The sequence below is a fragment of the Lontra canadensis genome, unplaced genomic scaffold (genome assembly GCF_010015895.1).
Source record: "Lontra canadensis isolate GAN:19392208 unplaced genomic scaffold, GSC_riverotter_1.0 scaffold450, whole genome shotgun sequence".
In the NCBI taxonomy this organism is placed as follows: Eukaryota; Metazoa; Chordata; class Mammalia; order Carnivora; family Mustelidae; genus Lontra; species Lontra canadensis.
The window spans coordinates 51,646-68,143 of NW_022631443.1; the positions used below are offsets into that span (position 1 = coordinate 51,646).

At 55.4% G+C, this 16,498-nt stretch overlaps 1 protein-coding gene across 2 annotated transcripts in view; it reads right to left on the reverse strand.

Moving 5' to 3' along the window:
• Nucleotides 1–4,081: 4,081 nt before the first annotated feature.
• The window catches only part of LOC116863010 (unconventional myosin-XVIIIa), a 29,678-nt gene continuing 17,261 nt past the window's right edge, over nucleotides 4,082–16,498 (reverse strand). The window contains exons 19-24 of one of the 2 annotated variants that reach the window (XM_032850482.1): nucleotides 15,934–16,119; nucleotides 15,469–15,608; nucleotides 14,591–14,635; nucleotides 11,247–11,369; nucleotides 8,712–9,964; nucleotides 4,116–4,226 (exon numbers count right to left, since the gene is read on the reverse strand). In XM_032850482.1, coding sequence (XP_032706373.1) covers nucleotides 8,719–9,964; nucleotides 11,247–11,369; nucleotides 14,591–14,635; nucleotides 15,469–15,608; nucleotides 15,934–16,119 — 1,740 coding nt within the window. In that variant the 3' untranslated portion in view covers nucleotides 4,116–4,226; nucleotides 8,712–8,718. Of the gene's footprint in view, nucleotides 4,227–8,711; nucleotides 9,965–11,246; nucleotides 11,370–14,590; nucleotides 14,636–15,468; nucleotides 15,609–15,933; nucleotides 16,120–16,498 lie in introns of both variants that reach the window. The other variant, XM_032850483.1, reaches the window with a different exon arrangement.

Consider the following 16,498-nt stretch of genomic DNA (forward strand, 5'->3'; position numbering starts at 1 on the left):
ACCCCAGACAGATAGACTCCCACCGCTTCTGGGGTGGCAGCCAGAAGCAGCAGCAGGCAAGGACAAATGACCATAGGCTGGGCTGGAATTGTGTTGCTATGTAGAAGGTGAGGAAGAGTTTCAGCCTCCCTGAGAACCAGCTCAGAGGAAATGAAAGGGGAACAGAAGGATGATGGTTAGATTTAAGGCAGCACTTTCTTCCAAGGATGACAGTGGGGCCCTTTGTTCAGTGACAAGGAAGGCAGGCTGTGGATTCAGCCCCCTCTCTCCCACGTGGGAGGCCCTTGGGAACCCGGCTCCCTCTAGTCCCACAGGGCCCAGCCTGGAGGACAGGAATGAATGATTGACTTTGAAAGTCCCCACCATTCAGGTAGGAGATCCTTTCCTCCCATGGGCCTCCTGGGCTCTTTGTGGAGGATGAGGACAGCAGACGGGCTGGCTCTTGGGGCCGGGAGGGGAGAGCAGCAGTCATGGCATCTCTTGCAACACGCTCACCGCCAAATTGATTCAAATTGGCTTGGATATGAACATATGATTAAAGGAGCGGCGTGATTCATTTATCAGGAGAGATTAAAGAGCGGCATCTGCGCAGCCTAGCTGGGGGACAATTAAGGAGCAAATCGCTAAGTGTCTGTGCCACCAGGCATGGGGGTGGGGTAAGGGGGGGACAACTAGGATAATCTGCCAAGGGGACACAGGACAAAAGGAGGTAGTTCAGGAGTCACTGTGGGCTGCTATCATTTCTGGGCATTGACCGGGTACCACTGGGAGCCTCGCTGGGCTTTGGTCCTCACCTCTCATCTAGGAGTCAGAGCAGTCCTGAGGGTCCTAAAATTGGAGAGGAGAAAATGTCGAGGCACCTTTGAGCCTGGTACAGGCATAGATCTGCTGCCTGTTTTGCAAGAATCCTTTATATCTTAGGGACCAGAGTTGGCATGAGTGTACAGGGGAGGGTGGGAGCTTATAGAGCTCTGAAGGCACACCCAAAAGGAAGTTGGGCTTTGATGGTCCCCTGCTCCCGGACTTCTCTGGGGAGTTGGTGCTGAGGGCATGGCCTTGGTCCCAGCCTGGAGCCTAGCACTCCGGGACAAGGGGCTTTGCTGCAACTTGAAGTGTTGGTCATGAGAGGCTGTGTCTGGCTTCCTTAGGCAACCTGTGGAGACCCCTACGACCACCCATCTTTCTCTGCCTCAGGGCCTTTGCTTAAGCTCTTCTTTTTTTCCAGTACACCTATGGAAGTACAAGCCTGTCTTTAAGCCCCAGCTCAAAATACCAGCTTTTAGAAGCTTTCCCATCCTCCTCCACCTGAAACTCCTCTCCCAGGCTCCCCCCATAATATGTGCGAAGCAACTTCTTTCTCCTTCTGTTAGGTCTCATGTAATTGTTTCCTTGTGGGTCTGCCCCAATCCATGAGCCCCTAGACGACAAACACTATGATTTACATCTTTCTACTCACGCAAAACTTGCACATACATATTAGTAGGTACCTATTTTGTATGTCTATCTTCTCCACTAGAAAATCTACTTTACGAAGGAAGGAAACTCATTGGTCCCCAGTACTTAGAATAGGGCCTAGGTCACAGCAGGCAGTTATGAAATATCTGTTGAGTGAATGAATCAATGAATAATATAAGCTTTCAGACTTGAGCAAAGCCCCCTGCCCCAGACTACTGTTGGCATCAGTATATACTGATGATGGTCTTTCTGGTTAACCAAAGGCCTGAGACAGTGTGGATCGACAGAGTTGGAATCTTGTCTGCAGATGGGAGGGATGGGGTCACAGTAGCTCCTGGGAGAAACAGAAAATGCACCCACCTATTTGAAAGCATGAGTAAAAGTTGAACATGAGGAGACAACAATTAAAAAAAAAAAAAAAAGGAACTTTACTTTTACTACCTTCTCTACTCAACCGGGGGAGGGGAAGCAGTGGAGAGAGGAAGACTTTCATTCAAGATGGACCCATTTTATACTCCTTTCCCAGTCACTCTGGGGGACTTTCCTCCCTCCTTCTCTTTCTTGACCCTTTCTGGGTGGCTGACATCACCAGAGCTTTGGTGTTAGGGCTGTCTCATACCCTTTTCTGCCTTCCTGTACAAACCAGGGGAGCCTGATTGACCAGTTATAAAAGAAACTTTATGTGTGCAGGGATTATAATTGATCACATTACAGAAGGTAGAGGAGTAGGAGGAGTCATTTGTTTTTTGCCCTTTTGCAAGAGCTGTCTCTTAGCTGACAGTGAGCAGACCAAGCGTAAATGGAGGCATGAAGGCAGAGACTGAACAGGGCAGAGAAGCCAGAACTCCCAGCCTACTCAAGTTGCCCTGTGGCCAATGGGGCTGGGGGCCAGAGGGAGTTCTGCCATGTTTGGTCAGAAAGTCTTATTTGGAATGACTAAAATTAAACCTAAAACTTTTTTCTAGTAAGAAGGACTTGCATCCCTCAAACAAACAAACAAAAAGTCTTCTGTAATTGGTGAGATTTAATAACCAGAGAAACCTCAACATTTCTGAGTGGAGACTAGGAGAGGATGCGGCAAGGATGGCTCACCTGATTACAATTTGCAGGCTCTTAAAAGGCGGTGTTTGTCTTTCTGGATCAACCTTCTCATCCTACTAGCTTTGCCTGCCCCAAATGACCTTCCAAAAAGCTCTGAGTGGTTACTGGTCTGGTGTGGGCGTAGACCAGCTACCCGGGCGCTTCCCCCCGGTCCCCACCAGAATCCTGACTCTGTTCCCCAGGGACCACCCAGGACTTTACCTGAACCTGAAGGAACAGGCAGGAAAATTGGCAGAGCCAGGAGGAAAAGGACATTTATTTCCGTACATCAGGTAAACAGGGAAGAGAGAGCACAGCCCAATGAGTACAAACCAACTGCAGGAGAGGGGGTGGGGGGGACAGCGGATGGGAGCAGCACCAGGCACTGCCCTCGGGCCCCCAAGTCTGGTGGCATTGGCGGGATGACCTTTAGGGTGGGGGATGGGGCTGTCGGGCCACATGTGGTCATGTCTAGGGTAAGTGTGCGGGGACAAGACAACTGGAAGAAGAAAAATGACTCCGGCTTAGGACACGGGTGGAGGCTTGTGTCTAATACACATCACTACTGACCCAAACCCCCATCTTCAGTTTTTCTGATCACGAGCCCTCCACCCATGGCCTTCCCTCTCCAGCTGGGCCTATGGTCCAGGCAACTATGACAGAGCGGCAGGGAAGCAACGCTTGGATAGGCCCCGCCCTGGTGTGGGTGGAATGGGTTTCGTCTTAAATAGGTCATTGCACTTAACAGACTGATGAGACAGAGGGGGTGGGGCCTGAAAGTGCCGGATGGTACCGAGGCACCCCTGTCTGTGCAGGCTGGCTCAACCCATACCCAGAAGCACCTGAGCGCCCCTCCTCAGGCTGACCGAAGAATCCGGCTCCTGCTCCGTTCACCGGTCTCTCCAGCTGCACAGAGAAAGGACCGCTCTCGGAGAAGCGAAGATGGAGATGAGATTCCCCTAGTCATTCCTGCAAACTCCAGCTGCCATCACGGCCCCCTCCCACTCTCAGGGATGCAGCTGTGATGGAGAGGTTGGGTATTTAAATTAAAAGTAAAAAGACAGCAGGCACTGAGAAGAGAAAGCCCTCACCCCAAGCTGGGGGCTGTGGGGAGGGGGGGGGGCAGTAGGGAGGAATGGCTGTTCCTGCCCCCGACTCCTCCCTGTGGACACAGCAACCTAGAGTGTCCCAGCAGGCAATGTGTCCACCGTCCCTGAGCAGGGGGCTGAGATGGAGGTCAGCTTGCTGGCTCCATGCAGTGCCAAAGCCACCTGCCACTGCCCACAGAGTGTGGCATTTTGGAGGCAGAAGGAGCAAAAAGTTCTGTTTTCAGGAACTCCTCTCTGCCCTGTCCACCCCCCCACCTCTTCCATGTGGAGATGTCAGACACCCGCAGCGTGGAAAGCCCCCCAGACCTAGGGGGGCGGGTGTTTCCCATGTGGATCAGCAGTCTGGTGGGGGAGACCTGTGCCCTGCCACTTCCTGGGAGAGGCGCCGTGGCAGCAGAGGCCCGGGGGGTGCGAGAGGTACAGACCACTCCCCTGGGCTATGCGTTGGTCTCTGTCGGTCTGGCCTCTGTGTCGCTGTCACTCAGATAGTTATGGGAGTATCGTGGCCTGGAGGTGCTGTCCAAAGGGTCGTGCTCATCATCTGACCGGTCAGGGGCAAGGGACTTCCAGTAGCTGGTAGGGCTGCGGGGAGAGAAGAGCAAGGTCATGGTGGAACGATTCCCTTAAACCTTCAGCACCAAAGCCTCTGGGTCTGGGGAGGCTCCCACAACCCCGTCACAGCATTCCTCAAAAGCCACAAATTGAGAGGTGACTCCAATCCATCACTTCCCCGGAAGATACGCAGAGTAGTGACAGAAAGGAGAGCATGGTCTTGATTCCAAAAATTTCTGAAATTCCCTGGAAAGCAATGCCGTAGAGCTGTAGGTCTCAACCTAAGAATCGGCAACAGACTCCTGTGTCCTTCCCCCTGAGAAATTGTGATTTGTTAGCTTTTGGGTGGAACCGAGGAATTCTGCATTTTCAGTTCTTCCCCAGAAAACTCTGATGCTGGTGGTCCATGGACCACACTGACTTGGAGACTGCGGGTTGGTAACCTCACCCCTAACCATGATTCCTTCTGAGAGGGAGGGTCTTTCCCCACTGGATACTCCCAGACCTTAATCCTTTCTCTTTATTGTTTTCCTAAGGCCTGTGAGCATTTCTGTCCTTGACCGTGGCATCATCTACTCACCACAAGGGAAGGAGGCTCAGGATGTAGGGACTGGCTAGAATTCTGCTTCATGGTGGCATAGTCGTCCCTTTCTTGGTACCATAACCCAATCCTACAGAGTTTTCATCAGGCCTCCAGCTTCCTCTCACCAGGATGGGAAGGATAATTATCCCCTGGATGGGGCAGGCTCATGGCATTGAGCAAGGACAGAAACCTCTTGCTCCAGTTATCTTTTTTCCTTTTTTCCCAAAGCCTTAGAACCGGCTGCCCTTGCCCCTCCCACCTCTGCTGCCATCACTGGTTCAAGTGCACTGTAATTTCAACACTGAACAAAATGCAGCCCAGACTGTGTCCCCTCTCCCCCCGCCCGCCCTCCCCAGGGTCCTGCACCCAGAGTCCCTGCCCAGTGCGCTTCCAGGGACACAGCTCTGCCTCCCGATCCTAGAGAGCTTTCCCTAGGATAAACAGGAATTCCGTGATCCCTCTGCCCCCAACTCTGCTTTAAGAATCTGATGGGGGACCTTGTTTATTGGCCCCTTGGCAGTTCTCCCATCCTCAAACCGAAAGAGGGGGAAACAGTGTTCTGCAAGAAAGACCCACATTCTTAGCTTTTCCAACTGTGTTGGGAGCAAAGGGTTTGGCTATGGAGTACTTCCTGTGTGTGACACTGTCCCGGGCACTCTGGACACCCATCTTACTCTTCATGATAACCCTATGAAATGTCACCAGGAAGCTGGTTCAAAGAGAGGAAGGTTCTGGCTCAAGGTCACATAGCCAGTATGGAAATTTGAACTTGGACTCTTAGACCTCAAAGCCTTTTGCTGACTCCACCCTGCTGCTAGATGGGGTGACCTAAAGAGAAAACACAACCAAACCTGAATGTTCCCCGCCCTCCTGGGTGACAGCCCAGGGAGTATGTAAAGATAGGCCTCTCTCTCTCTCTCTGTGTGTGTGTGTCTCCCCGGGGAGAAGGAAGAGCCTGATAGAATACATGTTCAATTATGCAGAATGGTTCAGGAATGGGGCAGTCTGGTTAACAGTTATCATATTTCTCATGAATGTATTACCATTTTTAAAGGAATCAGAATAGCACAAAACACATTTCATACAAACTAGACTGAACGTAAATGAGTCTTACTTTGATGGGCCAAAGGCACTTAAGGACTCTAGGGTGTCTCAGGGACAAAATTATAAAGCTCAATGATGACTGTGCAACATAGAAAAAATTGGGGTTATTTTAGCTTTTGGGTTGTTTGAATTCTAAATTAGTGGGAGCCTGGTTTTATTTTCAATTTTTGGACAGAATTTCTGGGCACCCAAGTGCGAAGGTCTGCTGTTGGGCAAAGGACTTTGTGGAAAAACAGTAGGGTTATTTTGCGGTGGGGAGACAGGGGGCTAGGCAGATGCCAGGACTGCGACCCAGATGCCGACAGGGCATTGCTGGGTAGGGCCAATCTGAGCTCTTTTCCATTCTCGCACCTCTCCTGAGTTGGGCTGAGGCCCCCACTCCCACATTCCTGTGATTGCCAAGCAGACAGACGCCTGGATAAATGACAGCCAGGTTCTGACACAGCTCCATCCAAGTGCTGGGCAAGCGGCAGAGGTAGCCGGAGAGGGGAGCCAATGCCATGCTCCTCTGCCCTGCTCCGAACCTAGGTAGCCAGGTGTGCTACAAGCCAGGCTCCTTTGTGGCCTCTGGAGCCACAGCTGTAGAGTCAACAGCCAGCGCCTTGCCCCCTCCCCAGGACAAGAGTCAGGGCTGGCAATGTGAACATTTTAACCAAATTGTTCAAAAAGCTTTCCTCCCCACAAGCCAGCATCTCCTGCACAACGCTGTCACAAACAATTTGGTGTATGAGCTAATTTCTGCTGGGTGAGCCCAGGGTGACAGCCCCCTCCCCTTGCCTTTGCTATGGATGAGCTCGCCTTCGGAGTTCTCGCTGGTCCCTGTCGCCAGATGGGAAGCTAAGCCACTGCTCTGCTCCTGGCCCCCATGCTTGGCAGTTTAACTACCCAAAGCCAGTTTGCACTGAGCCCAGCCAGGCCCTCCCTTCCCCGGCCCTTCTCTGGCTGGCTCAGTATTGGCCGGCTAGCTTCTGGCTTGGGGCCCACTCTCCCCGCTGTGAATCCAACCCTCTTGGGTGGTGGTGTGTAGGGTTTCGGGACTACTCCTGCTTTCCTGGTGGACAAGAGAACTGTGCAGGTGGCTGGGGCAAGAAACAGGCTTTTTTGTTGTTGTTCTTGCTGGTCATAGGATCAAGGGTGATGTTAGGCTGAGAGCATTGGGTCTGATGCTGGGCGGTGTACGATGGCCCAGCTAGGCCTGTGCCTCTCTTCCTCTCCCTCTCCGGTGCGGTACCCAGAAGAGCCTGGCCTAACAACTGACTTCCTGTGCTGGGGGAGGAGGGCACTCAGCAGGGCTGCCAAGGGGAAGGATGAGGAAGTAGACTTGATATTGTGACTCCTGTCTTTTCTGACAATAGCTCCCTAGTGCAACCCAGATGCTCCCTGCTCTTCCCAGAGCACCCTGCAATCATCAGCCACATGGGGGAAGCGACAGAGCCCGTGCTGAGCCCAGGGACTTGGTTTCAGAGCAGCTCAGGGTCTGAGGAGTCTGAGACGGCCACGAGCCTGGTCTGGGTTTAAATTCTACCCTCTCTGCACCATCCCCCTAATCCCATCCCATCACCCATCTCCACATCGCTGCAGGTAACATTCACTCCTACCTGTCCATTTCTTAAAACGTTAACTGATCCCTTTGGAGAGGATTCTGCCCAATCAGTGTACCTGCCCAGGTGCCCATGGCACGACAGGCCCACAGGCATGCGACAGGTGTGTTAGTTCATGCAGTGGCCATGCTCCAGGGGGTGGCACTCTGGGGTCACATCTCCTGGGAAGCAGCAAGCTTGCCCTGGGAGGTACCATGCTGAAAACAGCTTCATATAACCAAGGTGATCCAAATGTCACCACCCACCAGGGAAACTGGCAACAATGGGATTCCAGTGAGTCAGTCTTTGTGCCTTTCTTCTGAGACGGGGGTGTGGGCATAAAGGGCCTAACTGCTAGATCTCCCTCCCCACAGAGAGAAGGCTGGGGGAGGCAGGAGAGCCAGGAGGGGTCTGTCAGTCAGCAGCTGCTAATTTCTATTCACTATTACTTTTTAAGATGCTCTGAGAGGAGGTGCCGCCCATGTGTGGGCTTCAGGTGGGAGGGCTGGGGAGGGAGTCAGGCACCTCGGGGTGTGATGTAGGGTGTGGTACTGTGGGGGCTGTGGCCCTGGGGAGCCTTGCACTCTGAGGCTTGAGATGTGTGCCAGGGAGGAAGGTGGCTTTGCAGGGCAGGGGAAAGCCGAGCCAGAAGGCCTCAAAATAGATGACGGCCACTAGCGCACCAACTCACCCTCGGGAGGGAAGCGAGAGCCCTTTCCCAAGACCAGCCTGTTGGGGGGCATCAGTGCTGCCAGGCACGCGCACCAAACCTGTCATCCCCGTGCTCTGCCCCGGGCTGTGTGGAGGAGCGATCAAGGGCAAATTGAGCAGCCTCCATTCAGATCCCAGCAACATCACTTCCCAGCTGTGTGACCTGTGACTGTGGCAAGTGACTTCACTTCCTCGAGCCTCGGTTTTCTCTCCTGTAAAGTGGAGCTCATCCGGACTTGGTTATGGAGTTAGCACGAGGATTAGGTGCACACAGTGTGGTGAGTATCTGGGGGGGCCCTGGCCCTCAGCAGGGACTTAATAAGTGTGAGTGACTGTCCTCTGCAGGATCAGTCTGGGGGGCACAGGGCTCAGGATGACTAACCAGCCCTACTCTCCAAGGTGGGAGCCAGAAGGCTCCCTGAGGCCAGGTGTGCCCAACGGGAGCGAAGCAGAGGCCTCTGTGCGGGCGGGCGAGGTGGGGGCATGTTAGTTCACACCGAGCGGCACACTCCATGCCCCACGCCAGCTGCCACCTACTGCTGCGCTAGTCGCTCTCGGGCCGGTACAGGTACCGCATCATCAGGCTGTCCACCTCCTTCTTGCGCTTCTTCTCCTCCTTCCGAGACTGCCGGGACTGCCGGCCCGCGGCCTCCTCGTCTTCGGCAGCGGGGCCCTTCTTCACGCTCGAGCGGCTGTGGCCTGACACCGTAGAGCCGCTGGAGCTGGACGAGGACTCCGACTCGGTCTCCGTTCTCTTTCTCCTCGATCTGGATTTCTTCTTGCCCTTGCGCGAGCGCCCCTTCTTCCGCCGTCTGGGCTCCGAGGAGTCCTCGGAGCTGGAGCTGGAGCGGGAGCTTCTGCGTCTCCGGCTCCGGCCCTTGTGGCTGCTGCGGGAGTGGGAGACGTCAGCAGCGGAGGCCGAGCGGCGGATGCCGGCCGCCCGCGCTGGGAGGTCCACCTGGGCGCTGCGGACGCTTTGGATGCTCTTCCGGTCATCCTCCTCAGAGTCGGGCTCCAGGCTGCTCCTCTGGAACGGGCCGGGTTTGAAGCTTAAGACCTCGTTGATGGCAGCCTCCAGGTCAGGGTCCAGGTAGGAGTGCCGGCTGACGGGGTGGATGCCAGCGCCAAGGGGCTCATCCGTGGCCGAGGCTGAGACACGAGGCCGTGGTGGCACCGAAAGACTGCGGGCCAGCGACGGATGGCTATACTGGGAGTGGGCCTCGCTCAAGGCCACACTAGCTTCGTCGTCCCACGCATCCAGGCAGCTCTGGCCCAGAGACAGGCGGGAATCCGGGCTGTCCCGGCCCCGGCCCGAGGCGCGGCTCAAGGAAGGACTGAGGGTCCTGGACAGGGTATCCAGCCGGGAGGTGCTGCGCCGGGAGATGGGGGAGCCCGAGAGCGAGAAGCTCATGGACGAGCGGGCCCCATCCTCACCGGAGCCACGCCGTGTGGCTGAGGAGGCCCGGCTGGTGGGAGCAGAGACTGTGGAGGCCCGGTCAAAGTCTGAGCCCCACCGCTTCTCCAGCCCCCGGCCTGGGCGGCTCAGGGCTTCGGAGACGATGGAGCCGCACTCGTCTGGCTCCTCCCTGGGGCCCATGCGGGTCTTCCGGGGCGGCCTCTCCGGGGAGGCCGCCCGCTCGCTCAGGGTGGTGAAGAGCGAGTCCTCATCCCCGGTGCCCGCGATGGAGTCCTTCAGGGTGAGCCGCTTCCGGTAGCTCAGGGAGCTCAGTGCCGAGGCCGGCCTCTCCTCCACCCCCTTGCCCTCTTTGCCAGAGGTGTTGAGGGCCGTTCTAGGCGAGGGAGGTGAGGCCGGGAAGAGAGAACCAGCAGTGGATTAGAAGCAGCACAGATGGAATAAGAGAGGGAGAGAGAGAAAGAGAGAGAGGGAGAGGAGCCTGCATGAAACCCAGAGAATAAAGACACAGGGGGAGGGAGGAGACAGGAGGCAAAGGGAGCCACCAGCAGCACCCCAGCAAAGTGGCAGTGAGAGCATTGGAGGAAATGAAGCAAAATAATTTGCGTCAGTGAAAATAGCTTCATGGAGAATGTCATGTAAATTAGACCATTGTTCTATTTCATCACTTTTCCCCCTCTAAAACGTTTAGTTCAATTTATTTCATTGTCAACTACCTGGAGCCTTGTGCCGCGCAGTGGTGAACGGCAGTGGGGCGGGGAAGGCGGCATTATCTGCCACAACGAAATGTTGTTTGGCTGAATAAATTAAACCAATTAGAGGGGGCCGCTGGGTGCTGGTAGTGAGGGGCTGGACTTGGGAAGGGGCCTCAGGGGAGTGGGAGGAGGGGGGCGGGATTACTTGTCAACCCAGCCTGCCTGCTGACTCTGGGAAGGGGGTGGGGATCAGGATGGCTCTGAGTTGGGGAGAAACTGTGAGGCAGGGGAACCAGCAGGAGGCACTGGCACAGGGGACAGAGGATTACCCTTCCTGCTGCCATGCTGGCTGGGAAGTGAGGGATGGGGACTGGGGAGCTGGATTCCAGGGGGAGCTGTCTGTGTGATCAGAAGACTGACTTGGCTGGACAAGATGGGAAGGCGTTCCTCCAGTGGACTGGTGTGAGCAGGAAGCATGGGGGCGAGGTGGGGAGGGGACATGGTGAAAAGATCAGAGGAAGGAGAGAATGGGGACAGGAAGAGAAATGTGGCTGTGATAAGCAAGTCAGGGGAACTGGTGCCTTTTCTGCTGCTAGTCCTGTTAAGATTTCAGAGATCCAGAGCTGGCCTGAGACAGTCCTGTTGAGGGTCATGGGGTCCAGACACTCCTTATGCCCCATTCCCATCTTGATTCTGGGGCCCAAACTTTCTGGTGGTTCAACCACTATTTGTTGAATGAATAAATGGGGATTAAGTCAAACCTACAGCAAACCAAAGGCCTGAGCCTGGTAGGAAACCGTTACCTAGGAAACACAAGGGTGCAGAGACCCCGAGCCCCGTGTACATGTGCTGGGCAAGAGAGGCCGGTACCAGAGGCCTGGCCCCTCCGGGACCGAGGCACTGCTCCTTTATCCTTGGCTTAGGAGGTGGCTCTTCCCTCCCAGCTCAAGGCCATGTATTCACCTGGAACTCTTCAAGCTGCCATCATCAGAAGCTGCCTTGGAAGGCCCCTTGTTTTTCGACAACCACGACTTGACCCCGTCGACGCGGTCCTCCAGCTCCGAGTCCACATCTGAGTCCCCCTCACTGTGGGATGAGGAGCAGAAAGGTAGGAGAGACTGGGAAGGGCTAAGCCGCGGCCCAGTGGGGAGCGCTGATGGGGCCCCGGGTCGGCCCGGGGTAGGGGGGCATGCACATCAGTGAGTCAGGGAGCAGAACGGGGAGGTTAGATGGGGAGCCCCATTCACGAGGACCCTGCCCCGCTCAGCAGGCCACACTCAGGACAGCCACCAAGAGGACCCTGAGGAGCATGGAGGACCTCCCATTCTACTTGTGGAGACAGAATGCTATTGAGCCAAACACTTCCAGTGAGGATGACAGGGAAACTGTCCATTTATGAGTTCCAGCTAAACGGCCACTGGTTAAAAAGATGAGTCCGAGGCCCTGTAGCTACTCACTGAGGCCTATTCTGTTTCTTGTCTGCCCCCTCCCAGAAATGTGGCCACAGCTGCGGCCATTTCCCACGCCTTCACCGTGAGAGCCAGATTGCAGGCCACGGGTGGGGAAGAGAAAGGCATCATTATGCCTTCAGGTTAGCTTGAACTGGACACCTCCAGGCTCGGCTGATGGTGACGCACCTGAGCGGGAAGGTCCAGATCTCAGACCCACCCTGTGACGTCCCTGACCCTTAGGAAACAGACAGGGATGAGGAGGGCGCATCCGCCATTTCCCGAGGTGCTGGCAACAGCTCTGGGATTCAAACTGTGTCCTGGAGATCCACCTGAGCCCTCAGATAGTCCCAGACAATGGGTCTGTTTATCCAAGTCTCCTCCTCCCTCCCTCAGGCAGCCTCCTGCTCTCGCTTCCCAGTTGTGCATCTCCCCAAGCCAGCCTGAGCCCTCTCTACTGGCAGAAAAGCCCAAAGGAGTGAGAATTGGAGGCTGGAGTCACGGCAACTCCTTTACAAAGCAGCGGGGGCTTAGGACGGCTTCTGATAATGTTCTAGAATTCTGCAAAATGTCTGCTCCCACATTCCCCTGCTATGGAGATGCTAAGGATTTCTCCTTGATATAAATTTCCTTTCATCTGTGTCAACAGGAGCAGCCCCATTCCTGAATTATGTTCTTGAATAAACAGCCACACAGGCACGCGTACGTGTTTGTGCACGCAAGTGTGTTCTCTGTCTCTCTCTCTCTCACACACACACACACACACACACACACAGAGGAAACTGCCAGACTCCATTCTGGAGACTGTGAGAGAGCATGACCCATTGGGAGGGGAACAAAGAGTCATATTTTATGGCCTTCCATCAAAAACAGAATTATAACAAAGATGAGGCTGGCTGATACCCCGGGTAAACAGGAGTTTAGCAGACAGCCCTGAAACCACTAATGCAAGCCCCGTGCCTGTCCGAGCCCAGCAGATTTACTATGGTGCACAGGCCCCACGGAACACCAGCACCACCTGATTTATACACCCACGCAAAAAAACCTCCTTCTCCGGCTTCAGAACCCGTAATTTATCACCACTGTTTATAACCATATTGATTGCCTTTAGAAAGGAGGTTCTGTGTGCATCGCAAAATCTATGTCTACATGTTAAAAGTGTTTCTGTATAAATCTCCCTTAATACTGCACTGTTTACTGCTTTCATTAAGGTTATGGCAATAACAACTGTATCTCTAAGTAAATCGAAACATTATTTTTCTGCCCGCTTTACTCGCTCGCTCGATAACTTGGCGCTGGGGCCCAGAGCAGCTGAGCACTGAGCCACACCACCTCGGCCAGCAGTGGGACCGTGGCGAGGCCTGCACGCCCCAGCGCGCCTGCGTGAGTGCACACCGGGTGTGTGCATGTGTGCCCCTGCCTGGCAATGGTTTAGAAGATGATCTTAAATGCGCATTTTATCAGCCCTCGAAGCTCCTCCAGCCCAAGGATGGCAGGACTGGAACACACAGGGGACAGGCAGCCATGGACCCAGAATACAAATTCTCCTCCTTCCCTTCAGAGCAGCAAATGGGTGGAGACGCCGCCCGGCCTGCCCTCACCTTCCCTTTAGTGTCAAGCCTATAGATGATGTTTAGGCTCTTTTCCTTAAATAATCAGGCCCGTGAACAAACTCCAGGGGCAGGCGGGCTCAGGGGGCAGTTGAAATTTTAAATGGTCGGAATTAAACCCCGAGTCAAATACAATTTATGTCCAGGCTCATGTGCTATTAGTTAACTGGGAGCCAAATCGCGGGGGAACAAACAAACGGAGACAGGATGGCGGGGGATATTAATTGTGTGTGACAACCGGGCTCCAGCGGCCCTCTATCACTGTTACACACTATTACATTTATCATTAGCGCTCACGGACTCCTGGGCGCCGCCGCCAGCACATCCCGGCCAGGGGAGGAGGCCTGCCAGGCAAGAGAGAGTCAGGGGAGGAAAGCCAATGCCACGGTAAAAAAAAAAAAAAAAAAAAAAAACCACCTCCGAACAAACAGCCCTGATGAATTTGACAGAGGATCACTCTGATCGGCCTCAAGGCCCGCGCGTCTGCTCCCACCATCCCGCTACCACTCAGAAAGCAGGAATCGGAGGGTGAGGGCGGATCTCCTGGGGTTCCCATCACCTGACAGGAAGCACCATCGCAAACGCCTGGGGGTGGGGGGACCCTCCTCTGCCCAAGGTGCCTGCAGGGAGCAAGGTGAACACATCTGGCTGGGTTCCCTTCTCTTGCCATGGGGAAGCAGCCCGTGAGGAGCTGGCTGGATGCCTTCTCCAAATAAGAAACTGCTAGACGTCGCCCCACACCTCGTACCCTTGTCTGCCACAGGGAGGTGGTGGGCCCTTCCAAAATGAAACCTACCCACTTTTTTTGGGGGTGGAACAGGCTCCAAAGGAGCCCCAGGGTGTGGACCAGTCCAGCCCAATCAGATTTTCACTCAGTGAAATAGGCCGGGGAGGCAGCTACACCTGCTTTCTGGAGGAGGAGAAGGCCGGAGCTCAGGAAGGCAGACTGAGGCTGAACACTCTTTTCTGTGGGAGCCCCCCATCCTGCCCATCCAGGCTGTAAACCTTCCTGGGGGAGTTTGCCTCGTGGCCTGTCCTCTACCCCCAAGGCAGGTCCGGCCCCTCGCCTCGCCTCGCCTCGCCTCGCCTCAGGACAGAGTCAGCAGTGTTAGCGTGAGGCCAGCTTGGAGGAGGTGTGAGAGGCTGTGTCCACGTGCGGCATGCAGCAGGGGCCCTGGGTGGGGAGCCAGTGTTAGGGGCGGTTAGACACCACGGGAGAGGCAGAGAGCGCGTGCGCTCCAGTCCTCACGGTTTATTCTTTCTTTTCTGATACTTTGTCACCATGTCCTGCAAACTGGAAACAGAAAGAAAATGGTGGGCAAGGGAGATCACAAGGGAGCAAACCAAGGTGGACCTCTCCACTGATGACCCCTTTTTCTTCAGCAAGAGATGCCTCTGACTGGTGGAGACCAGTTGGGGGGCGGGGTGAGTGACAGTGCTCACTCGCTGCTGTCCTCAGAAGGAGGTCTAGGTTGCCCTGGGGCACCGTTCTCCTGCTGTGGAAAGGAGCAGGCTCCCTCTGCCTGCAGGACCGGGCACCAGCGCTCACCAGGGAAGGGGGCAGGTCTGGGGGCCAGGGTTCTGCCCAAAGGCAGCCTTGGGAGCTTCTCCAGGGCCTGACCCCCACCCTGCAGAGCTGGTTCTACCTGCCTTGTGCTTCTTCGTCAGCCTGACTACAAATCTCTCTCTCTCTCTCGCTCCTGAACCATTCCCTGGGTGGGTTTTATGAGAGAAAATCTCTGGCACGGTAACAAGGCACCACAGGCCTTAAATCTCTGCTCTCTCCAGAGTGGGGCAGGCACCATCGGAAATGCAGCTAAACGGGGGAATAACTCATCGAGGACAGGCAGAGAACGGGAGCCAGGTTCCCGGGAGGCCCGGGGAGGGAGCACGGGGTGTGGCGGGGGGGGCGGGGAGAGGGCGGATGTCTCACCCAGGTGGCACCCGTCCTGCCTTCAGTCGCTACAGGATGGGGTCCGTGCTGGGGTCTGGCGATGCGGGGAAGGTGGGCTGGTGACTCAGTGATAGGGAGACAGAGGTGGCAGCTGTTCTACCTTGTGGCCTGATCCAGAGGTGGTCAGAGGGCCTTGGGGCGGGCCGCTGCTGCTGCCACAGAGGCCCCCTCACCTGGTGATGAGGTCCTCATTCTCGTCGCTCTCCATCTCATCTTCGATGGCGGCCTGTAGGTCCCCAATGCGCTTGAATGCCAGTTTTAGATCGGCCTGCAGGCTCTGGTTAGCCGCCTCTAGGCTCTCCAGATCCATCTCCTAAGAGGCAGAGTGGGCAGTCCAGTTCACCGGGAGGGCTAGTCTCTCATCCAGGTGCTCCAGAAAAAGCCCGCTTTAAGTCTCTCCTAGCTAGGCATGAGCTCCGCAGACTGGGTTCGCCTGACGGACACTGGGGTACCCCACCCTTGGCTCCCTAGCCTGCCTTTGGGACTTCCTGGACTGTCTCCTTGACATGTTCCTCCTCCTCCCAATGATCTCAACTCCGGTTTCTTTATGGCCCACCCCCACCCGCCTGGGGGGATGTGTGTGCATATAGCCACTCAGCCAGCCTTGCGCTTAGGGCCCTGTGGGTGGGGTGCATTACCAGTTCGTGCTTCTTGCGGCTTGCCTCAGCCTCCTTCCTGGCGAGCTCGCCCATCTCCTCCTTGGTGTCCCGGAGCTGCCGCTGGAGTCTCTTATTCTGCTCCTTTTCCCGGTTCTCAGCGGCAGTGCGCTGGTCACGCTCCTCCGTCAGCTTCTCCATGTTCTCCTTGAGCCGGCTGGCCAGGCTCTAGACAGGGAGGCGGGGAAGACAGGCCCATCAGCTAGGCCGGGACACATCAGCTAGTGGCTCTGGCTCTGAGCTCCAGAGTCCAGAGGACTGGAATCCGGCTCTGGCACCACCACTCACCGGTAGGTGGGCAGGAACTAAAGCCCTCTGAAGAGGCTTCCTTTGCCTTTCTGTAAAATGGGAGGATAACAACTACTTCCTCAGGGCCTTTTTTTTTTTTTTTTTTTTGTGATGTTTTTTTTATTCATTTGAGAGAGAGAGAAAACAAGCAGTGGGGGGAGGGGCAGAGGGGGTTAGAGAGAGAGAGAAGCATACTCCCTGCTGAGCAGAGCCCCACACAGGGCCCGATCCCAGGACCCCAGGATCATGACCTGAGCCA